Source organism: Ahaetulla prasina, chromosome 6 (genome assembly GCF_028640845.1).
Source record: "Ahaetulla prasina isolate Xishuangbanna chromosome 6, ASM2864084v1, whole genome shotgun sequence".
Lineage (NCBI taxonomy): Eukaryota > Metazoa > Chordata > Lepidosauria > Squamata > Colubridae > Ahaetulla > Ahaetulla prasina.
This window is the reverse complement of record NC_080544.1, coordinates 90,857,804-90,883,160: the sequence shown is the minus strand read 5'-3', so window position 1 is coordinate 90,883,160 and position 25,357 is coordinate 90,857,804. Positions and strand designations below refer to the sequence as shown.

At 36.9% G+C, this 25,357-nt stretch overlaps 1 protein-coding gene across 2 annotated transcripts in view; it reads left to right on the top strand.

The window, feature by feature from the left end:
- The first annotated feature begins 18,196 nt into the window (after nucleotides 1-18,196).
- BCHE (butyrylcholinesterase) overlaps nucleotides 18,197-25,357 on the top strand; it is a 55,829-nt gene continuing 48,668 nt past the window's right edge. The window contains exons 1-2 of one of the 2 annotated variants that reach the window (XM_058189005.1): nucleotides 18,290-18,320; nucleotides 19,471-19,590. In XM_058189005.1, coding sequence (XP_058044988.1) covers nucleotides 19,569-19,590 — 22 coding nt within the window. In that variant the 5' untranslated portion in view covers nucleotides 18,290-18,320; nucleotides 19,471-19,568. Of the gene's footprint in view, nucleotides 18,321-19,470; nucleotides 19,591-25,357 lie in introns of both variants that reach the window. The other variant, XM_058189007.1, reaches the window with a different exon arrangement.

Genomic DNA, 25,357 nt, shown 5'->3' with positions numbered 1-25,357 from the left:
AGTTCTAAATATAGTTTTTGAAAAGTAATATTCCTCCTGGACCCCTCCAGAGAAGGCCATTTAGTGATCCGAACACTGCTTATGCTATGATTTTAGCTAGGAGAGAGACATTATATATTCAGCTAGGAGAGGTCCACTATATATTCAGATCAAAGAGGCAAGGCATTTTTTCCCCGACACATTTTTTTTTAAATTTCTGGAACAGAACAATCTTATCAAGTACTCCATCCACAAACACTACATTTTCCAAAAACCTTCTGGCAAGAAATCTGTAAACCTAAGTATGGAGGAAAAGGATGTTTGCATCTCTAGCCCTTTCTTGGCCCCAGATAAGTTTAATTTTCCTCTTCACTGCAAGCAATGAGAAGGAACTTATTATATTACACTTGTGCTGAAATTGATATTTTAAGTCTTTCAGCAGTTCCAGTATTTATCCTGATCTTCCATAAATTTCTCCCTTTCCCTTTCCTTGGTGTTGAACTTCTGACATCAGAAAAAAGAACTGCATAAAAATCTGCGAGAGATGAAGCGGAAACCTAATCTTGGATTTATTTTCCTAAAGGCAGACTCCTTCTTCTAATCTAAAAAGAAACAATTAGAGAGCCTAGAGAATTCCTCACATAGGCTTTACACTTCCAAAGAAAACCAACCTCTGTTTTTATTATAATGCTCTTTATATTAGTTACAGCGTGGAGCACTAGATGCAAATCTAGTGCCATTTTTGAAATTTATACTGATTTGGAGATGAAACAAATAATGTTCTTGTTCCCATGTGAGAAGTTGCTCACATGAGACCAAATAGTTTGAAAGTAAATATTCATTCCAATGCATTTTGCTTATAAGACTTTGCGATATACTAAAAGGTTTTTTTGGAAGAGAGAGAGGGGGGGGGAAGGAAGGAAGGAAGGAAGGAAGGAAGGAAGGAAGGAAGGAAAAAAGAAAGAAAGAAAGAAAGAAAGAGGGAGGGAGGGAGGGAGGGAGAGGGAGGAAGGAAGGAAGGAAGGAAGGAAGGAAGGAAGGAAGGAAGGAAGGAAGGAAGGAAGGAAGTTACACCTAGTTCACAAAAGGATGCCACAGTTAAGTCCTAAATATAAGCAGTGCTTCCCACAAAATGGATAACTTAGCATTTCCAACTTCACAATAGCTTCACACATTCATAGCAAGTTTTCTTTCAGATGAGTGGTTTCTTTACAGCTGTATGTGTTTGAATTTCATAGTCAGTGAACATTGCTGGTATTTGAATCAGAGACCCAAGCAAATAGTATAGAGAAAATGAACCTGAGATAAGTGACTCTTTTTTCTTTCTGCTTTCTGTGCTCTAATTTGGAGGATCCTTTGAAAAGAGTGATATGTACCTCAGAGAGACTTGAAAATATAGTTCCATTATAGTACGCACAAAAGAGATAACATAACTTGGTGGCATTTGCCTCATTATCACTTATCAATCAAGAAAATGGCAATCATTTTCATTTCCTCACCAGTTGCCCACCAAAGGATTAAAAACTGTTTTTAATTAACTCAGTTGTAGGATACCAATTTACCTCAGGCTCGCTTCAGAGACCAAACATCCTGCAGCTGCCAGAAAAATATAAAAACCCCGCAAAAATATTTCCCTCCCTTTCTTTTTAAGTTAGTTTCTTTGCAAAGGAATGATTTAAAATTTGTCTGTTTTCAATGTTTCATAGATATACAAACCTGCGTTTATAAATGTGGCCAACTGCATACTGTGTTTTGTAGCTCAAATTTGGCCCACATAATTAGCTCAAGGCAGCTGGCTCAGATGGAAAATTTGTTATAAGTTATAAAATGTACTATGGACAAAGCATGTATGGTATTCAAAACAGAGGGGGGGGGGTTGGGGGGGAAGAGAGAGAGATTGGAACATCCAATTTCATATTGCCAGATTTTTTTTCCTATTATGATGAAATGAAATCTCTCATATATACACTCTGTATCTATTTGTAATAGAAGTCTGGCACTGGAAAAGGGAGTTTATGTGTATGTTTACATCATGCAACTCCCCTTGTCTCCCCCTTCTTCTGTCATACATACATACATATGTATGTATATATCTATGTTTCTCTCTCTTGTGTGTAAGGGGGAAAACAGGGAGAGTTGCATGAGATAAATATACATATAACTGGTGCCTGACTTCTAGTTTTTCAGCTTATTTAGCATGAATTGGAAAAGATTTTGGAACTGAACAATGGCATGAAATGGCACCTATTGGATTTTCCAGATCAATTAACTGCATTTCCTTGATTTGGATATACCTATAGGAAAGCACCTGCAAACAATGTACCGTGTGTCCTTCCTTCCTTCCTTCCTTCCTTCCTTCCTTCCTTCCTTCCTTCCTTCCTTCCTTCCTTCCTTCCCAAATATAATGTCTCCATATAGGTAAACATACCTAAGAATCAGACAGTGTGATTTAAATATATGTACACACCCTCCCCCACCCACCCACCCATCCCAATGTATACATTTCAAGAAAATGGCCAGCTTCCCACAAGAAATTCAGCTCTTGAGTCAGTACTACCTAACTTTACTGTACCTTTGTCTAGGAAGGTACAAAACTAATAAAGGCGAGAATATTTGTAGCTCAGGGTTGAGATAAGAGATCCTTGGTGCTCTCTCAGCTTGGTTGTTTCCCTGCAGAAATCAAGTATCAAGAATATTTGTGCCTGATAAAATTTGTATGATTGCATTTTATTTGACTGTGAAGTACTTTAAAGGGAATCTTGCTTTGACTGCCTTGAGTAAGGTACTCCTTCAAAGGTGCTTTGCAAACCATATAGACCTACCTTTAATATACAAAACTAAAACTGTAGCTTCAATAAAAATTTGAACATCATCATTTGTGCATAATTCCACATCAAATTCAGTCTTGCCATTTTCAAAATAATACTACTATACTGCCTTGTATCCCTTCCTTCCTTCCTTCCTTCCTTCCTTCCTTCCTTCCTTCCTTCCTTCCTTCCTTCCTTCTTTTTCCTATAAATAACCCTGAACTATTTTGATTTTAGAAAGCTCTGTGTTTATCTGTATTGGGTTTTCACAAGTCACAAATCTTTTAGCTACCCTGTATTAACTGTATTAATGATTCTGTTAAGTGTCTGTTAACAGTGATAACTTTGCTCCCCTCCCCCAACATTAGCAGAGACAACATTAATTATAAGCGTCAAAGTGTTGATATCTGTCAGGTATAAGTAAAGAGTCAACATGAGATTTCAGCTTTCTTCCAGAGGCTTAAAAATATTGATGTCTTTATTGCAAAAGACTAAATTGGAGTTCCCTCACCTCCTCCTAATTTTTGACACCATTTGATATTATAGCATTGTAATATGACTTATACAGCAGAAACTTGATATGGCAGTTCTGGATATCTGGCACTCTCAACAAGCACTGAAGTCCAATCGGGTATACAATGTGAAATACAGGTACTAAGTATAATATTGGTTGCTTTACCAGTATATGCATCTTTGTTATAGATAGATGGGCAGAGGGATAGCTTCCAAATATATTTCTTCCTATCCTATTTAAAGAAACAGAGAGAGGTATCTGGAAGAAATGCAGAGTTGATAACAGTTGCAGAATTTGGTTTCCAAAGAAGCTTGCTGTCATTTGAACAAAGCAAAACAAGTTTCTAGTTTTTTAAAAAAAAAACTGCTGGAAATGCATTCTTTTGAAATATGTAATTAAGATCTGCTTGAAATGTCAAAACCCATAAGGAGTTGAAAAAGATTTATAGGTAGTCCTCACTTAATGACTGGTCACTTAATAACCATGTGGAGCTACCACAGACCTTTATAGAGTTACTAATGACCTAGTTCCTGAGTTCTGACAGCCATTCCCCCACACATTCGTGATGCTGCAATAACCCAAATAAAACAAATAAAACAAATAAAAACAAAACAAAACTGGCTTTGCTTAATGTCTGTACTGATCCCTTAACAACTGCAACTATAACTAAACAACTATAACTAAAAAATGATAAAATTGGGCATAGTGATCCATTTAACAACTGCAAGAACTAATTCTGGGCTCAGTTATGGTCATAAGATGAGGACTATCTTTATAAGGATTGGGAGGGAATCACTTCAACTGCATTTGCAAATGTTTAACTGGGTCAAGTAAAAAGAACTACTGTATTTTTTGGAATATAAGATGCACCTTTCCCCCCCAAAAAACAGGGTGAAAATCTGGATGCGTCTTATACTCTGAATGTAACCCAGCCCAGCTTCTCAAACAGAGGTTTCAGAGACTGAAAAAAGCATCTGAAAAGAAGCTTCAGAAAAGAAGCCACCAAACAGAGTTTCAGAGGCTTTTTTCTGAAGCTCTGTTTTGGAGGATTTCAGAGGCAGAAAAAACTTTTTTCTGAAAAAGAGTTTCAGAGGCAGAAAAAAAAGCAAAAAAAAAAAAAAGGCACAGAGCTCATAACCAAGGAACCTGTTGCTAAAATTCACCTCTGGGAACAGCTGACTGGGGGTATTCTGGGAGGCCAATCCACCTGCCAATCAGCTTTTTTCTTATTTTCCTCCCCAAAAACTAAGGTGCGTCTTATACTCCGGTGCGTCTTATACTCCAAAAAATACGGTAATATGTATTCATATAACATGCTAAGCTTACTACTGAATTGTGATTCAATGTGCTGTACAAACAAGTTAATTTAAAAATCCTCATTAAGGATGTTATGTCAACACAGCCATTTAATTAAAAAAGAGGGGGGAAAAACCCTATTGAAATACATGCATTTCTTTCCTGATTGCAATGTGACAGTATAACACACATGAGCTGCATTCCGTATTACACCTATGAGATACCTGACACCCCTGCCCCCCATGTGAACTGCTAAAAGTGCCTTTCTAAGAAAACATTCATAGCAAGCTGAATTGACTCTGTGGTAACAGGGAGAAGAATCAATCAGAGATCATTGGCCCAGTAAACCAAATTGTTTATATTCACTGACCCTGCCTCAGAGATAACAACTCTGTCATGCTGACTTATCAAGAAGGCATAAATAATGAGAAGATCACCCATGCTGCAAAAGGTATTGGGTCTGCCTCTTTCTTTGTCTGGTCTTTCAAATGTAGTAGGCCAAAAGTAAATAAATAACTTGTGGTTCTGATTTTGCTCAGGGCTATCCCTTACTGGGACCTAGCGTAGATTGCATTGTAACTATTTTGTCTCTGATATTCTGAAGCTCCTTCAGCTCTGACAGGATAATGGGGAATGGAAGGACAATCCTGTCAGAGCTGAAGAAGCTTCTTGGATGAAAAGCGAAACATCTTCAAAAAAGAAAAAAGAAAAAACAAGTCCAGTTGCCTCCTGAAAAAGCACCTTTGGACAGCCATGATCTGGATGACTGAGAATCTCTACAGACTATTCCCAAACTATATATGTCACGTTATTTTGTACTGATTTGAATGAAGGCCAAGAGTAATAATGTTAAGACATTGTCAGAAAAATGGCCAGTAGGAATTGGCAGAAACATCTCACAGGTTCACATCTGGCTACACTTTCATTCCAAGGAACTTCAGGAGAACTGGTTGTTAACTGTCTGAGCAGTTTGGCAAACTGGTTGTTGGAAGAAATCATTAGGGCAGAGAACCAGTTGTTAAATTACTTGAATCCCACCACTGAAATAAGGCATTATCATGCCTTGTTGCATTGCTCTATCATGCACACAAGAACTTTGATTGGTGGTTTGTTAGTATATTAAAAACTAAATTACGGCAATCAAAATGCCTCAACTATTTCTTAAATTTAAATGAAACTTGTATCTGGCCTCTCAGTAAAACAGCTGAGAGGCATGACGTCTCTTTGTTTTGAAGGACAATATTTTTGCAAAACCTGGAGGAAACTTGACCTGGCATTAGAAGATCTCCCCTCTGCCTGTAGAAAAAAATGACAGTATAAGAAAGAATTATAATTGTAATCTTTTTATTATTATTTTTTTCAGAACGAGAAAAAAGACTCTCATACATTCTAGATACAGCAAGATAAAAGCTAAACACTTTTTGGGGGGAAGACGGGACTGATCTCTTATGGTTTTTATCATTATTCAGCTTATTTCACGGTCATTGGAACTGGAGATCAGCACCAGGGATCCCTTATTACGGATCCTAAATTAAGTTACACATCCCTTATTAAGTTACCTAAAAGCATGCATACTTCTGCCATGGTTGTCTTGTTTTAATCAGCCTGCAGACTGTAGTGACACAGTGGATTATATCAGGTGATTTGTGAAGATGCTGTTATAAAGGCCCTTGTCAAAGGCAAATGTAGTAACAGCTCTATATCTCATTTCGGCACAAGGTATCATAACAAAACCAAGCCACTTGTTAATGTCTGTATAACTATTGTCATGGTATAAAATAAGAGATATTCCACTTGTTGACAGTTCCACAAAGTGATGAAATTGAAGTCTATATAATGTCAAGATTAGCAGAGCTTCTATAGATCTAAAAATTGTACTCATGCACATCATTGTATCTTTTACTGTATTTATCTTACTATTTAAAATATAAAAGTATAAGATATGTTATATCTAAAATGGACAACTAATGTCAAAAACGTCATAAAAAAGCACAACAAAGAATGTTCTTTCTGCACCAACTCAGAAAGCTCAAACTGCCCAAGGAGCTGCTAATACAGTTCTACAGAGGAATTATTGAATCTGTCATCTGCACCTCTATAACTGTCTGGTTTGGTTCTGCAACCCAACAAGACAGACACAGACTTCAGAGGATAATTAGAACTGCAGAAAAAACAATGGCTACCAACCTGCCTTCCATTGAGGACTTGTATACTGCACGAGTCAAAAAGAAGGCTGTGAAAATATTTACGGACCCCTCACATCCTGGACATAAACTGTTTCAAATCCTACCCTCAAAACGACTCTATGGAGCACTGCACATCAGAACTAGACACAAGAACAGTTTTTTCCCAAATGCCATCATTCCCTCAACACTGTCAAACTATTTACTAAGTCTGCACTACTATTAATCTTCTCATCGTTCCCATCACCCATCTCCTTCCACTTATGACTGTATGACTGTAACTTTGTTGCTTGTATCCTTACGATTTATATTGATATTGATTGGTTCCTGATTGCTTATTTGTACCTTATGACTATCATTAAGTGTTGTACCTTTTGATTCTTGATGAACATATCTGTTCTTTTATGTACACTGAGAGCATATGCACGAAGGCAAATTCCTTGTGTGTCCAATCACACTTGGCCAATAAAAAATTCTGTTCTGTTCTGTTCTGTTCTGTTCTGTTCTGTTCTGTTCTGTTCTATTCTATTCTATTCTATTCTATTCTATCTCAGAGGGTTTTTTTTGAAAATGTTATTCATGTTTATCCTGAATCAGAATGACACACATACATATTTGATTTGTTCATCTTAGATATTATTATATATTTAATATATGTTACTATTTTCATGTACTCCTCCTCCTTTATAAAAAGTTCATATACGCATATGTTTGGAGGAAATTTTTAACATGTCAGTATCTATTGTTATATGCAGACCAGAGATATGCAGACTTCAGAGTGCATAGGTGAAACAAAGCTAGTCTAACAGATATGTTTCCATGCTAAAATTGCATCTCTGCAGAACTACTTGGGAATATCCACCTTATATTTCTCAATTGTTGTATCCAAAACAAGACAAGGAGTTAAGTTAATAGCAGTTTTGTCTTGAGAAAAGCTGCTGGAGATCTGAGGGGGGTGGGGAATCCAGTATCTTGTTCAATAATTTGTTTTGAACAACTTACAGAGTATTTCTGGAAAGTATTATCCTAAACTTATCTCTCATAAAACCTGTTGACAGTGACCTCAACAAAAATAAGCATTCAGCAGAATTAACTAGTTTGGCTACCTTATGATAAAATGAAAATGTTCATTTATCAGTAATTGCTTTCCTATCCAAAAACTCTGCAGCAGAAAGAGGAACTTTTCAGAAATGTTTTGCAGCTAAATATAAGCACAAAGATCAGAATTATTCCAAATAAACATATTTAGATAATAATGATTTATATTGTACCTTTCAACAATCAATGAATGTTTAAGACTAGTTTATACAGACTCTATTACTTTAAAAAGTTTTACAAAGATAATCTGTTTCTCAAGTACAACAGAAATTTTCATTTGTTAAAATTGCAAATTACTGTATTCAGAAAGTAATACTTCAGAAAGTATTTATTTAGTTTAGAAGATTTATATAACTGTCCAACTCACAAATAACTAAACCAGATAGCTTATGCATGGTAAACACAAAATAATAGCAAACACATAGCATTGCCTAATTTTTCTTATATAAACTTGGAAATCAACTTAAGCAGAGGACCTGGTTTCTAAGAAAATAAACTATTATGACAGTTTTACCATCTGTGAACCTTTTCCTGATAACCATTGCCACTCATGGTCCATATGGTCCATTACCATAAAGAGTCATGCTCATAATTGTCCACACTACTGCATTTTGGACTGGTTATGGTGTCCAAATGGTCTTCATTGACACTCCATGTAAACTGCATTACACTAATCCATCCATCAGATAATTATGGGGTGAGTAAACAGCTTTCCAGTCCAGGAATGGGTGCAGCTGAATATATCATGCAAATGTCTTCTTGGCCCCAGTTGCTCTCTGAGATGAACTATGAATCCAAGAGGAAACTTTGATTATACAACCTCATCCAAGACTCCAAGTGTAATAATTACAGAGCTAGACCCAAAAAAACTACAGCTACCTAGCTTGCTTAGGATTGAACATCTTTTATCACCCCATCCAAATTCACATAGTCTCCGAAGTCTAGACTTGATACAGGACCTCACTAGGTTAATTTCAAATGATTATATTTTCTTTCTAAGAGTAAAGTTTATTTCAAGTTGAATTCAAATGCTGCTGTTTCTTGGGAGCAATGTACAACTCACTTCTAAGTCTTTTTGACTTAGTCTAGCTTTTCTGCCTTTTATCAGCTCTTAGTGTTTCATTAACAGCATTGCCACTGTTAAACCATGGTTTAATTATTTCATTTTATCTCCTATATCTCTCTTCCACTAAGTACTACAAAAGTCTGTAAATTCAGGGAATGGGATTAATCTGTATTAGATCAGTGTGATTCCCTATCTTGTTAAAGCTAGTTGTCCTGTAGTCAGACATCTTCTGTATTGCCATATAGAAAAGATGTTGTTAAACTAAGTTAAAGTACAAATTAGGAAATGATAATACTGGAATTTATAAAATTATCTCATCTAATTGATTTCCACATTCATTGCACAGTAAATAAAAACAGAAAGCAAGTGTCTGAACAAAGAATCCCTTAAATTCACTCCTCTGAATACAATAAAATACTTATGCCACCAGACTTGAAATCCTGGGTTTAGAAAACTTAGAACTCCGCTGCCTCTGACAGGACCTGTGTTTAACTCATAGAATCATCTATTGCAATGTCCTTCCTGTTGAAGACTACTTCAGCTTCAATCGCAACAATACAAGAGCAAACAATAGATTTAAACTTAATGTTAGCCGCTTCAATCTTGATTACAGAAAATATGACTTCAGTAACAGAGTTGTTAATGCTTGGAACACACTACCTGACTCTGTGGTCTCTTCTCAAAGTCCCCAAAGCTTTAACCAAAAACTGTCTACTATTGACCTCATCCCTTTCCTAAGAGGTCTATAAGGGGCGTGCATAAGAGCACAAATGTGCCTACCGTTCCTGTCCTATTGTTTCCTTTCATTATATCCAATTTATATAGTTATTACATGCTTATACTCATATATATGCTTATATGTTGTATAATTACTTCATGCTTATGCTTATGTATGCTGTTATGACAAATAAAATAAATAAATAAAATAAAATAAATAAATTGCAGGCAAGGAAATGAAGCTAAGGGAAAAAATAATGTGCTCACTTGACTTTTTGACTCCTGCATGAACTGAGAGGGTGTGTTCTCTTTGGTAATCTCCACCAGCATTTCCAGTCCTCTATAACTGATCTTGAGATACTGTTCTTGAAAAAAAATCAAAAAGAGGTTTTAATATGTGCAATGGTGCTACAGTTCATCAAAAGGTCAACTTTTTGTTTTTATGTTTCAGAGAAATAGCTTTATATTATACTACATGCATTAACAATTTTCCAATGACAGCAATGTTTCTATGAATCTTCCTCATTGAAGTTATTAATATTGTCTGTGCTTTCATGTTTCATTTACCCACTTTTTATAATTTCATCACTTTATGCTAGATTTCAGAAATTCACAGAATTTCAAGACAGTACCACCAATGGCTATGGCACATCCAGCATATTTTAAGGTTATTATTTCTGTGGTTATATTGTATTCTAAATACATATTCTTGCAATTCAAGATAATCTGTGCAATTCAAGATAACATTCCATGAATTTGATAAGAAGGATTGCTGTGGATGAAAATATTATTATATATCTGTTGGCTTCAAAGAAACTATAGGAATTCCTGTTATGAAGAAAGTCATATATGAGAGTGTATGTGTGAATAATAAGAGTGCTAATTTTGCATACATTTAAAACTTTATTGGATTTGTTCTAAATAGTATAAACTGCATTTCATTGCAATCAATCCCTATGTCCATTTTGTTGTTAGTTGCGAAGTCGTGTCCGACCTATCGCAACCCCATGGACAACATTCCTCCAGGCCTTCCTGTCCTCTACTACCCTCTGGAGTCCATTTAAACTCATGCCTACTGCTTCAGTGACTCCATCCAGCCACCTTGTTCTCTTTCGTCCCCTTCTTCTTTTGCCCTCAATCTTTCCCAGCATTAGGCTCTTCTCCAGTGAGTCCTTCCTTCTCATTAAGTGGCCAAAGTATTTCAGTTTCATCTTCAGGATCTGGCCTTCTAAAGAGCAGTCAGGGTTGATCTCCTCTAGGACTGACTTGTTTTTTCGCCTTGCAGTCCAAGGGACTCGCAGGAATCTTCTCCAGCACCAGAGTTCAAAGGCCTCAACAACAACAAGAAGAAGCCCTATATCCTACAGATATTCTATGTTGCCTTTTCTCTCCTTTTTAACAGCAGTCTAAGCTGGCAACCAATATAGCTATCTTCCCGAAGCATCTATCCTGCAGTGGTCGTCTGGGAGAAATAAATAAATGAGCAATGACATTACTATGCTTACATTATTAATAAGCCTGTCTCTTTTTTTTTGTCCCATCCACTTTTAATACTTTGAACTATTAAAAGTTTGATAACAGTTGGTGGCTATTTCACTGCTGTGAATTATATAGGTTTATATAAATTATAGGTAAGTGGCTGTTTACCACTTACATTAATGTTTCTCAGTTCCCAGTTAAACCTTCTGAAGAGCCGCTGTGAAAAGTTGGGGGAGGGATTTATGTTGCCTTGTTGGACTTCTTAGAATATTGGGATTTTAATTGTATATAAAATTGTGTAATATTGTTTGAGCAGCCTTCATCATTATATTTAATAGCCAGGTTATTTTTTTCCCATTGATACTTTGATTTCTTAAGCCCTTTATAACTTCATTTGACTATAGTTTTCATTAGATATAGGGCATATGAACATCCCATGCTCATTCTATGATCTGCTTGATAGTATGTATGCGGTCAATGGTTAAAGAATTTTTGTGGAAGCTAGTTTGCTCCTGAGACTGATGCTCATTTCAGACTTTCTCCAATCTATTGATTGTGACATGTGTGAAAAAATTCTGGGCTGTAGAACATCTGTAGATCAAGTGGCAGTTTATAATCTCTTGGAGGTCTTCTTCTTCTTCTTCTTCTTCTTCTTCTTCTTCTTCTTCTTCTTCTTCTTCTTCTTCTTCTTCTTCTTCTTCTTCTTCTTCTTCCTCCTCCTCCTCCTCCTCCTCCTCCTCCTCCTCCTCCATTTAGTAATATCTCATGCATCTAAGCAGTCATTGAAGAATTTGATCTGTGGTTTTGCAAATGTTTATTTATTCATTTGCAAACTTCTGAGATAACTGCATATACGCTTGGTGCTTTGCTTGACTTTTATAGTCTCATTTCATGAAGAACCTCATTTGTTTCAATTTTTGGCACTGTTGAGTATCCCTCTGAATGATAACATTTTGTGATAGCTGCTTTTGAGGCAATGAAACTGGTACTCTTTTTCAATTTCTATTCTTTTGGTTGTAGTGACATTTATCATCTTTCTTGAAAGGTTTCAAGAGCCCTCTTTTCTGTTGCAGTTCTTTTTGACACTTTATGATGCTACCTTTTGCCTTTATTGCTTTTTATGAGTTTGTATAGTCTTCCTTTACTTGTTTCCTTACTTTATGATTTAGCTTACACAGAGTAAACCTGTCAATTATATTTTCCCCTTTGAGTTCTTTTCCTTGTGCCATTTGTTATGTGTTTCAGCAAATGTCAAATTTAATTTTTGCAAGTTGCGCCAAGAGATATTTTAGTGTAACACTGAATCTGCTGCTAAGATTATAGGAGAGAACCTATAATTTAGAATTTAGAATAACAGAATTGGAAGGAACCTTCAAGAATTAGTCCAACCCACTGCTTAGGCAGGAAACCCTGTACCACTTCAGACAAATGGTTATCCAACATCATCTTAAAAAATTCCAGTGTTGGAGCATTCACAACTTCTGGAGGCAAGTTGTTCCACTGATTAATTGTTCGAATTTGGTCTGGAAAGACCCATTAAATTCATCACTTGGTATCTATCTCTAAAGACATTGTCCCATGTCTTCTTTTGTATGTCCTTTAGCTTCTCGGTGAGTTATTTGTAGTGATTTGGATGGATGATTCATCTTTGTAGCTTGCCAGACTTGGAGAAGACATGGCTCTGCAGTTTCCAGTTCCAGAGCTTTTCCTCTTGATGTTTTACCTACCTTTTGTGGTAGAGGGTCTACATAGAAGATCTATATTCAGCTTTTTGCTAATAGACATTTGGCTTTTTTCACACATGACTTGCCACTGAGTTTTCTGCATCATCACTAGATTGGTGCGCAGAGTTTCCCCCCCCATTTTTATAAGAATATGGGAACCAATTCTTCTAAAATGATACTTATCTTCTGTGTCCTGATCCCACTCACACATGCACACATCACATGTAGGGTAAAGGTTTTATTCAAGTCTTTCCAAGCCCCAACTAGTCTTTCCAAAAAATCCCAATGCCAACAATCACACAACCCCCCAATTGTTCACAATTCAGTCCAGGAACAAACCCAACATGAGTCCACAGGGCAAGATAAGTCCACAATGTAGAGGCAATGCTAAGACAAGTCCATGAGGCAAAGGCAAAAACTGTGAAACAAATATGCGAAAAGATCAAGGCACTAGTCAGGGACAAGGTACACAGTCTGTCAGGTAACAAGATTCAAGGCAAGAAGAACAGTGGTTGATGAATGCAAAGCAAGGAAATAAATGTGTTGTTCCCAGTGTCATTTCACTCCACTCGCTAAGCTAAATAGCCACTCCCCAGTGCTGTCCATCCTGAGGGGCACGGCTACCACCTCACAATTAGCCTGGCTAACCTTTGTTGTCCTTGCCTCCTCTCAGCCCTACACACTTTTGGATCAGGAAGAAGAGGCAGTTCTTCTTCATCTCCACTGGCCAGCTGCAGCTGCATGCCCTCTCCTGTTGTGCCTCGCCCTCCCTCCTCTCCTCAGCCGGGCCCCTCCCGTCTCCTCCTGGGGCCTGCTATCAGACTCTGAGTCTGATAATGAAGTTGAATGGCCTGTCATGCCTCCAGCCCCCGGCCCTGGCCCCATGCCCAGCCAGGATGTCAGGAATGAACAAACAAACCTCACTCATACGGCATGTGTTCCTTTGGCTCAGCCATCAGAGATGAAGTCAGCAACGGATTGGAATTACTCGGGCCTACTCCTTCTGACCCCTCCCTTTCTCAAACAGCAGAAGACAATTCAAAGTGGGAGGATCCTTGCTTCCGGAGATCTGAGAGGCGACGCCAGCGGAAGGGAGGGGCAGGCCTGGATAAATGCTGAGTCATGGAGCCACACCCCACAGCCTATATAAAGGACCTGCTTGAGTCAAGCAACCTTGAGTCAAGCAAAGTCTCATCTAGTTTGCTGAAGTCACAACTTGGATTCCTGCCTGCCCTGAGAAACCTTGGAGGAATTTGGCAAAGCTGCAGAGGCTTCGTTGCCACGCCTGATACGGACTTCCTAGATCCAGTCGTCGGAGGGGGTGGGGGACACGACATCTCCTCCAAAAGCCTCTTGACATCCCAGCTGCAGCTGTGCCCCTCAGCCAGCAACTCATCTGGTGACTCCTCCTGTAATTGCTCGGCAGTTCTTGGCTTTGCCACTCATGACTCAGAGCCTCTGACAATCTCTGGATGTTCCTCCGCATCCCCCTCTGATAAACCTGGAACTGGCTCTTCCTTATCCAAACTGGTGTCAGGAACGGTATCTGGGCAAATATCTGGGAAAGCCATCACATTCTGTCACTTAAGCACATATAGCAAGAGCAAGAGCAAGAGCACTTAGACTTATATACCACTTCACAGTGCTTTACAGCCCTCTCTAAGCAGTTTACAGAGACAGCATATTGCCCCCAACAATTTGGGTTTTATTCACCTTGGAATGATGGAAGGATCAGTCAACCTTGAGCCTGGTGAGATTTGAACTGCCAAATTGCAGGCAATTGGCAGTCAGCAGAAATAGCATGCAGTACTACACTCTAACCACTGTACCACCATGGCTCATATATTAAACATGGGTTGTTGTTTTTTAAAAAAGTTTTCCCCAAATAAAAGAGGAAATCCATTTGAGCTGATTTTTTTTTAACACTCATTAATTAATTAAAACGTGACACCTTGTCTCTAAGCTCAACTTTTACAGTGAATTATTTTGTCTTTCGCCAATTTTAAATAAAATTATTGACATTGCAACAATAATTTTATCTTCTCAATGCTCTCACTGGTGAACCCTCAAGCATGCTGCCAAGACTGTTCACAAAACCCTTCAAACATCAGTTTATGGAAACTGAAATTTGGCTAAATCTGTTCAAGTCTTAGAATACTTTTTCTGTGATCAGAATATTTATTTGGACTTGACATAATCATTCTTTTGTGTAAAATACTTCTATGATTACTTCCAAATTTGTATAAACTGCATAAAATATTACAGGAAATTTACAATAAGTAAGTGTATCAGAAAATATAGCATAAAATACTCTATTTTGTTCTATAAATCTCTTTAAAATATGTTATAAATGGAGAGGGGTGATATTGCCTTGCTAACTTGGACGGCAAAATGGGGCAGATTTATACTAATCTATAAATTCTATCCTTTTAAAACATACAGTATGATCTCATCTGTGAGCTTCATTTCACCATTCACAGTATTGTTGGACTCAAAGGAATAAGTAATAATCAGAACAATAATTGCAACTTGGTCCCAGTCAAGGGTTCCAATCTCCTCTTCCAAGCATTTAAATTTACTAGTTTGTTCAGGTAAAATGTTATCTGCATCTTATTTGTATACATGGGAGCATGGAAGTATTAAGCTGCTTGTTTGAGAGCTTTTAAATGCACTCAAGATGCATTGAGAGCAGCAAACAAAATATAGCTAAGCTCAGTGCATTAGCATTATTTTCTACAAACTGAGGCCTTAAACAAAGTGAATGTCTTGTCAAAAGCATGGGTGAACTAAATGAACTCATCTGTAGAGCTTCAATCCTGCAGAAGCAGAAGCAGAAATAGACTAGTAAAAAAGATCAAAGACAAGGCCTTGTATTCAACTCTTCAAAAAGTCTTAAGGGATGTCAGTATCTACCCTTTCCTACACCAGCAGGGAATTCTTAGAATGTATTTTCATCTCATCTACACCTCTCCAGGTGATATTGTTTCAAAGAAGGTACCAGAAGCATGCCTGCCATACTGATTCTCATAGCATGAGCAGAAAGAGTATGATTGAATTGGAATATTGAATATTGGAATATTCTTTATTGACTTTATTGGATAAACAAGGAATTTGTCTCCGGCTCATAAGCTCTTAGTGTACATACAAACAACGAAGTGGTAGGTCATAGATCATAAATCATAAGATGCAAACAAATGATAATCATAAGATACCAATAGAAGAAGGTAGTGGGAAAAATGAGAACAACAATAGCAATACAGCCCTACTAAAAGAATAAATAGGTAAAGGTAAAGGTTCCCCTCGCACATATGTGCTAGTCGTTCCTGACTCTAGGGGGCGGTGCTTATCTCCATTTCAAAGCCCAAAAGCCAGCGCTGTCCGAAGACGTCTCCATGGGCATGTGGAGGGCATGACTAAATGCCAAAGGTGCATGGAATAGGGATCAAAGGTGATCCCTATTTTTCTACTTGCATTTTTTATATGCTTTCGAACTGCTAGGTTGGCAGAAGCTGGGACAAGTAATGGGAGCTCACCCCATTACGTGGTACTAGGGATTGCTGAACTGCCAATCTTTCAATCGACAAGCTCAGTGTCTTAACCACTGAGCCACCATATCCCTTATAAGGATAAATATCTTTAGTCAGTGCTGTGGGAATTAGGTGGTTAGCAGAGTGATGGCATGGGGTGTGGAGAACAATCTTTGTGTCTGGTTGTTTTGGCATGTAATGCCCTATAACAGCGTCCTGAGGGGAGAAGTTGAAACATTTTATGTCCAGGATGTGTGAGATCTATCGATATTGGAGTTTCCGTAAGTTATTCAGGAAATATCTTTCTAGGTGATAATCAACATCTTGAACTGTATCCAGAAGACAGTGTTTATGATATTCCATCACATGTAAACTATGGAATGTCTCAAATGTCACAAAACACTGATGGGCTTGAATATTATTAACTTAATTGGAAGCCCTGGCCATGATTCAAGGAACTTAAGGGAAGAATGTAAACCATTAAAAAAGAAAGAAAAAAGACCACAACCAATTCTTAAAGAACCCTGGATAGAAAAGACTAGTTTACTATGAAATACTTCAAAAGAGAAAGCAGGGGAAAAAGATTCCAATCAATCAAGTTCACCAGCAGTGATGCCCCCAAAGATTTAGGGCATGCTAAATGTTTTCCTTTATACACACACTCACTTACACACAAAAGCACAACCTTTTTTGGTCCTCTGTAAGTTGCTAGGCAATGTGCATTCAGACTTTTGAAAAGTCTAACATTGCAGAGCTAATTAAAAGTCAAAACAAACCTTCAATTTACTCGTTTTGTGTGATTCCTTGGCATCATTTTTCCATGAGGCTAATCATTCAATAATATATCCGAAAATAGGCTGCAGTGACAAATTTATGAAAGATATCAAAGACTGCAGAGAATTCTTTGCTCTCTAAAAATAGGTACCATGTTTTCAGCACATTATACAGTATAAGGATTATATATCCCGAAAAGCAAAGTATAAAAAAAAATCAAGGTTTTGGTAAAAGGAACAGAAATGGTTATACATTTTGCTACAATTTCATATTAATAATGTTATAAAGTGTCTAATGAGGAATATGTGGATATGTAGGATTTTTTTTAAAAAAATGTAACAATGTATTTTTCTATTTTCATAAACCAACAGAAGAGATTCTGTCATTATGTTTGTACCCGTTTTCAACTGTTATGAATACAGTTTTAATATTTTATACACATCCTGCAATATTTCCTTCCTTCCTTCCTTCCTTCCTTCCTTCCTTCCTTCCTTCTTTCCTTCCTTCCTTCCTTTCCTTCCTTCCCTCCCTCCTTCCCTCCCTCCCTCTCCCTCTCCCTCTCAATATTCTTATTTTTCTTCTTGAATATTTCTCTTTTGTTTTATCACATTTTCTTCTCTTTACAAAAGAAGAAGCAAAACAAAATTGAAAATTCATAAAAATGGTGTGACCTCCATCACTTTTTCTGATGTCCAAGAACATAGTACAATACTTTCTTTATTCTTATCTGTAAATGAAAGACAACAAAAGCAAACATGGGCAGTAGTTTTTTTTCCTCTCGGAGGTTTTTCTTCTGTAGAAGTAAAAGGGAGTTGGTAGCTTTTTCAAACTAAAAGTGTACTTCTTTCATTTCCCATTTTCTGAGAAATCAAAGAAGATGGAATGTTCAAATCCCCTGCTTCTGTTAACTCTCAAGTCTTTCAGCTATTTTGAACAGATGTCAGATATAAAGACTGCCTGCCTTCAGATCAAATTCCTGTTGCCAAGTCTCGCGATCACTGTCCTAAACAGTTGATTATAATGTCAGCAGTCCAATTTGGAAGCTTTATAGAAGCAGCTGAACACTGCAGTTTCCTGAAGTATTAAATAGCATTGCGTGCTCTTTCTCCCTCCCTTTCCCCTTCTCTCAGTTGGCTTCTCTATAACGCGAATTGGGGTAAGAGAGTCTCTATTTACGTTGATCTCTATCAGCATAAATTATAGTTAAGCTTGATATGTACAGAATTTCACTCTGCTAAAATGTTGTCTTCTGTCCATGTGTTGCTCTGCTGAGAATACCAAGTTTATTTTGCAAATGGAAATGATGAAACAAGAAAGCAGGCAGGTGTATTGAACCATAGTATTATTCAATGGATTCTGAGCTAAGTAAATTAAACTGAACTTTAAAAAATCATTTATTAATTTAACCACTTTCTGAATTTAAATTGAGGTCACATTGCCTTGTATATAGATTTCTTGGTTGACTAAAGATTTACAAGGAGAGGAAGCAATCACTGTGATCAATTTGTGTTGCTTCATTGAATGATAATAGTGAAGTATAGTCTGTTTTACTTCCATAGAGTAAGGCTAAATGGAAATAAATCTTTAAAAATAAACATATCTAAACTTGTGTTTCAATTTGGATGTCATCTGAAAGAAACTTTCTAATTACTTTTAATCTTACAAGAATGAGATAGATTAGTTTTGAATTGGTTTGGGTTAGCATGAGTCAATTTAAGGACGCCTAAAGTTAACCTTTGAACGAAAATTTAGATAGATAGATAGATAGATAGATAGATAGATAGATAGATAGATAGATAGATAGATAGACAGACAGACAGATAGATAGATCAATTTCCTATTGATAAATGTTTGACTTCTGTACAACTATACTATATGCTAAGATGCACACATGTGGATTTGCAGCATGGTTTAACCTGAACTGCTATTTGGTGGAAAATTAAAACAGTTCAAAAAGTGTTACATAGACCATTTGGTATGTACAACATTAGGACATGTTCCAATATGTATAGTTGATAGCTAACATTGGCTGCCAGCCAGCACATTGCTATATGTACTTGTGCGGTGTTCATATTAATAGAACAACAGCCTATGAACTTGACATGTTATTCTTTTCTTTTCCTTTCTTTCTTTTTTCTTTTCAACGCTGATTCCTTCATTTAAGCACAGGGGCTAAATATTTTGCTTGTCAATTCTGAATTTACGCAATTAAATAGTAGGCATTCAATAGGGGCTTGAACTACCTGTACTTAACTGAATGTTTAGGTTTTCTCTGAAAGGAAAGTTTTGTTTCATTTCAAATCTAGATTCAGCATTCAACATACTTACTTGTAATTAATCCCATTAAATTCTATGTGGTTTAAACATGATGTAATGTAGAAAAGATGCAGACCAGTGTTTCAACATGCTTCCCTTCACCTTCTTAAGTAAGTTAAATTGTTTTGATTAGTATCTTATACCATGAAGCGGTTTTTAATTAAATGTGTAATTTAGATTTCAGTCCAACTTGCTTCAAAGTAGTCAGGATCACCTCATATTTTTCCTTTCTAGTTTATATTATCATGTTATGAGAGGAAAAATGATTTACACTTTTGGTAAATCTAAGCATGTACAATTCAAATCAATATCTTCCAATTGTGAAGATAAGTGCTTGTGTAGCTTATTATGTAGCTTATTATTGTAGCTTAATACTGAACCCAATGTTAATATTGATAGAAATATGTAGCCTTGATTTTTTTGGATGGGAGGAGGTGTCTTGTTTTGCTTTATTTGTAACATGTCTTTACCCTCATCTAAGAGTAATCACTATCAAAATGCAAAAAAGATGTTCTTCTAGGTAGTTACAAATAGGACTGTGTTTCAACTGTTTGTTTGTTTTTTAAAAGTTATGTATTTATTTTTCATTTTTTTCTTTTTTGGTAATATCTTTGCCCCATCCAATTTTTATTGTTATGTAAATGCTTAGCACAATTTTTCTCAACCTGGGCAACTTGAAGAGGTGTGGACCACAACTCCCAAAATTCCAGCAATGGGAGTTGAAGAGTGGGAATTCTAGGAGTTGAGTGACTTCTTGAATTGAAGAATTCTGAGAGTTGTCCACACATCTTCAAGGTGTCCACATATTCACACATTTGTAAGTTTCCCAGGTTGAGAAAATTTGGTTTAGCAGTTCTCCAGAGGAATGATCTAACATTGCCACTGTCATCTCTGCAGGCAAAGACTGGGAAAGAACTAAATATCATTGTCCTATTTCACAGATGTATATCTAAGAAAAAAAGAAGTCATTATTTAGATGTCACAGGATTATTTTCTAGTAACTTCTCCCACTGAATATCTATGACTAGCTATAATTGAAAGGAGCTATGCTTTAAAGTGTACATATAAGAGAAAAAGAAAAATACTAAAATTGAATGGTATAAATCAATCTATCAACAGCAAATGTATAATAGGATTTCAGGAAAAGTTTTCATGTAATTTAATCTCAGTTACATCTGTTCTTAAATTTGCGACTCCATATTAATTGTCAGTCCTGCTCAATATATCAGACCAGGAATCAAGACTACATGAAGCTAAGACTATTTTTTTTACTGAGATTAAATATAATACAAAGTCTTAATGGTTTGATTATGCTATACTTCCTCCTTTATATATTGTAGTGAATAAATGAAATGTCTTCCCAAAATTATATCATTGCTCTGGACCAGGGGTGCCATTCAGCAGGTTCTTACAGGTTCTGGAGAAGCAGTAGCAGACATTTTGAGTAGTTCGGAGAACCAGCAAATACCACCTCTGGCTGGCCCCAGAGTGGGGAGGGAATGGAGATTTTGCAGTATCCTTCCCCTGCCACATCTACCACACCCACCAAGCCGCACCCACCAAGCCACACCCACAAAACTGGTAGTAAAAAAAATTGAATTCCACCATTGCTCTGGACTTTAAAAATGTTTTAATCTCTTTTGCCTAGATAACAGTTTCTGCACATTTTCATCAAGGTCAACTTCCTCTTACTCTCTACCTAATAGAGACTTGCAGTTCTCTAGCTAATTAAACTTGTCATAGTCTCTCTCTGGACTTGCTAAATTGAGATTGCAAGAATAATATGGAGAGTTAGTTATATTTAAATGTGCTTTGTTTGAATCAGCTCCCATCCTCCTCCCTATGATAAGTAACACAAAAAAAAAATCATCTCATATCAACGTACTCTGTTTGTTCAACAGCATAATCAACAGTAGCAACTTTTCAGGACCTCTGTCCTCATATAATATTTTTTCCTAGTATCTGCTGAAATGTGCTTTACTACAGAAATAGGATCAGGTCCTTCTTATTTTTTTAAATAATGGTGTGTTTGTCATGATTATTTGAGATGCCTTAAACATATTCTTTGTAATGGAAAAGGCAGAATAGGCTATTAAGAATCCATACATGCACACATTGAAGCTTCTTTCCCAGTCTTCAACATAAACTCTGGTTTCATTACTCAGAGCTGTTGATTATGCAAAGCTCAAGATACGGGTAATCACATAATAAACAAGTTTCCAGACATTAGAATTCCCTCATGATTGCACATGGGTCACTCTTACTCTTACTTATTAAAGGATAGCATAACAAAAGAAAAACAAAATGTCTTTGCATTCAATAATGAGAAAAGAACCTTGGATATCATTTTTGTATCTGGCATTCGTGAAGCTGGTGTTTGACTCCATTTCCAGTAGTAAAACATTGAAAAGGAATGGCAATGTTTATTCAGCTACTGCTGAATAATTTACAAAATATGCAATGCAAAAATTAAATTACATAGATGAGTTAAAATACAATCATGGCAAGGAATTTCTATTGTAAAATAATAATAAGATAGGCAAATACAGTAATGTGTATTAATATACTGTGCTGGTATATGTCTAAAAGAATAAAAAGGAATAAAATGCCCATCACCTAAAACAAAATATGTAGGAACATTGCAGGATTCTCATATTAAATCAGGATTCATACATAAATTGTAAGTGGTTATGCCTGTTATGACTTATTTTCATTGCTGCAAAACAAAAATTGGCTGTTGAGCAAATAATGAAGGTGAAGATCATTCACATAGAGCCATAATGGCAAACCTATGGCATGCATGCCCGAAGTGGCATTCAGAGCCATTCCCCTGGTACACGCAGCATTGTTCATTCCTCTTCCAGGTTTCTGGCGCGCATGTGCACGTGACCATCATCTGGCCTTTCTGCATGTAGCAATGCCGGAAATAGAAGATCTGGTCTTCCATTTTCCAGCTTGAGCATGTGAGCTGGCCAGCTGATCATTGCATGTGCATGGGCAGCAGTAACCAGAAACTTGCTAGCTGGTGTGCATGCATGCCCCAGAAACCGGAAGTACCTTATTCAGCGTGGGCATGTCCCCTGGGCAGTTCCACTTCCTGGTTGCAGGCCTGACGAGTGCGCACGAAGTGGTCCCTTTTCGGCACTCGGTGCCAAAAAGGTTTGCCATCACTGACATACAGGTTGTCTGGCCTTCCTGGGAAATTGCATATTAAAGGCAAAATATCAGTAGATCTAATATTTCTGTAAAAATATACAGTGTAATTATATGTGACAAATGGATGCAATCTTTTTCTCACCACTTGGTAAATGGGGTCTTGAGGATCAGCCTTATAGCAATACAGATGGTAAGGTATTATATCTAGTTTTTTGGGGGGGAGGGAAATGATCTGTACCTGAGAAAGTTAGATCTATAGATATTCCCAAGTGCCCTTGTTTATCCAAATTCTGCCATATTGGGGCAACCTATCGTCATCTGCTTTATTCATCAGTGAGCAGATATTTGATTTGACCACACCTTGGAGAAATTAGGAATGGTGCAGAAAGCATGTCACTTCTGTTGTCTTGCTCCCAGGCAAGAGGCATCCATACTCCTCCACCTGAAACCAAGTTTGAGGACTCAGTCCATTCAAATCACATTTAAGTATTTCTCACATTCCCTAGAGCAGTTCTATTATCCACCAGTCTGAAAAGAACATAAAACATAGAATAATAGAGTTGGGAGGGACCTCATAGATCTTCTAGTCCAACCTTCTGCTTGAGCAGCAGACCCTATATCATTTCAGACAAATGGTTGTCCAGTCTTTTTTTTTTTTTTGAAAGCCTTCAGTGATGGAGCACCCACAACTTCTGTAGCCAAGCTATTTCATTGGTTAATTGCTCTCACCATTAGGAAATTTCTCTTTAGTTCTAGGTTGCTTCTCTTCTTGGTTAGTTTCCGACCATTGTTTCTTGTCTTGCTTTTTGGTGCTTTGGAAAATAGTTTCATCTTTAGTAGGAGCCCCTCAAATATTGTAGCAGTGCTAGCATGTCCCCACTAGTCTTTCTAGACATACCCAATTCCTGTTTTAGTCTTCAGCTCCCTAATCATTTTTGTTGCTCTTCTCTGCACTCTTTCCAGAGTCCCAACATCCTTTTTTTCTCATGTGACCAGAACTGGATGCAGTGTGGTCTTACTAAGGCTCTGTAAAGCAGTACCTGAATTTCACATGATCTTGATTCTATCCCACTATTAAAGCATAACATTCATGCTTGCACATGTTGTTCTGGTAAGATCCTCAATGATTACAGTTTAAAGATAACATTTCATATTTCTTTATTGAATGCAGAACATAAAATTCACTCTTCCTTTCAGTCCCTTTCCTCAATGCTTGGCTCCTGTAGTGTGGCTTTTCATTTGCTCTTGCATTCAACTGAATCAGTGAAATATTGTCCCTGATAATCCTTCTCTGTCCTTCACTTCCTTTGATACTGTCATACACTTAGGAAACACTTAAAGGAAAAATGTTCCTATTTTCTATTCTCAGCTTTCAGAATCTTAGCTGGCAATGAGCAAAACAGCCCTTCAAGAGTTGTGCAGCTGTATTTTCCAGAGAAATTAACTCTGCCCCTTTTAAGGATAGAAGCATTACTCAAATGACTTGAGAACAGATTGTTTAAAATGACAGTAATGAGGACATAGAATACTTTCCCCCCTTTCCCGTATCTTTCTTTCAAGAGGAAATTACTCAAAAATGTCTAAGTTACTGCATATTATTATGGAACTTTTTCCCTATATTATTTATTAAGAATATACAAATATGACTTTTTTTACTATTATTCAAGTATTGACTCCCAAACTAGGCATAAATTAGATACATTACTAAGCACAGCCAATAGGGATTATATGTTAATGTATAAACATCCACATCTACACAAAAACACACATACAGAGACTACCAAACAAGTTGCTATGAACACATATGAATTTAAATACTCAAGCACCCTCTTCCTAATGATAAACATTCCAAGCAAGTTCTTCTAAGAATCCTGTGGATTTTTTTTCTAATCAGCTTTTTCCATATTCTGAACACGTTCCTCATTTCAGCAAATTCAACCTTTGATGATCAAAATCACCTTACAGGAAAAGGCATTGGGGGCACTGATCAACAAGAGCTTGGTTGTTTTCTTGTAGACATTTCATTACCAAACTAGCTAACACCATCAATGGGGTTTCCTCTCATTTGATATACTAGCCCTGTCAATGTTGGTGGAAGTGATATTGTTGGTTCCTTGATTGGGTTATTGTTTAGCTTGTTTGTTCTCTGAGCTTGTGGGTTCATGAGGAGCCCACAACCTTGGAGAATGAACCTCCAACCTCATTCTACACCCAAGCTACAGATATTCACCACTAACACATCTGGCATTTCCATTACCATGCAAGGCTCTAGTCTCTGCTGAATAATCCCAAATATTATTTTGTCAGCATTATAGTGAAAATTATAAATAGCTATACACATTCTAAAATAAAAGTCATATTACATTATATTGGCAGCTCAAACCCATTAATTATTCCTTATAAATAGGTTTTTCAATTGCTGGAGCAAACTTGTTTCAAGACTTAGTTCCCCCAAATTTTCCAGGTTTTATTAGATTCCAGCATTTATCAAGAGCTCGGGAACAGTTTTCCAAGGATCATTTTCATAGGTCTGCATCCTTTATATTCAAACAAGCAGACCAGGTTCACCTCCAATTTAAGGAGGAGCTGGACTTGTGATATGAGTTTGCATGGCAAAAGACCATCTGAGTAAAGATACATATTCTCAGGCAAGCCTCTAGCTGATTGTCAGTGACTGTGGGAGAGTTCAGTGTAGTGTTCAAAATGAAATGGTATTGTAGG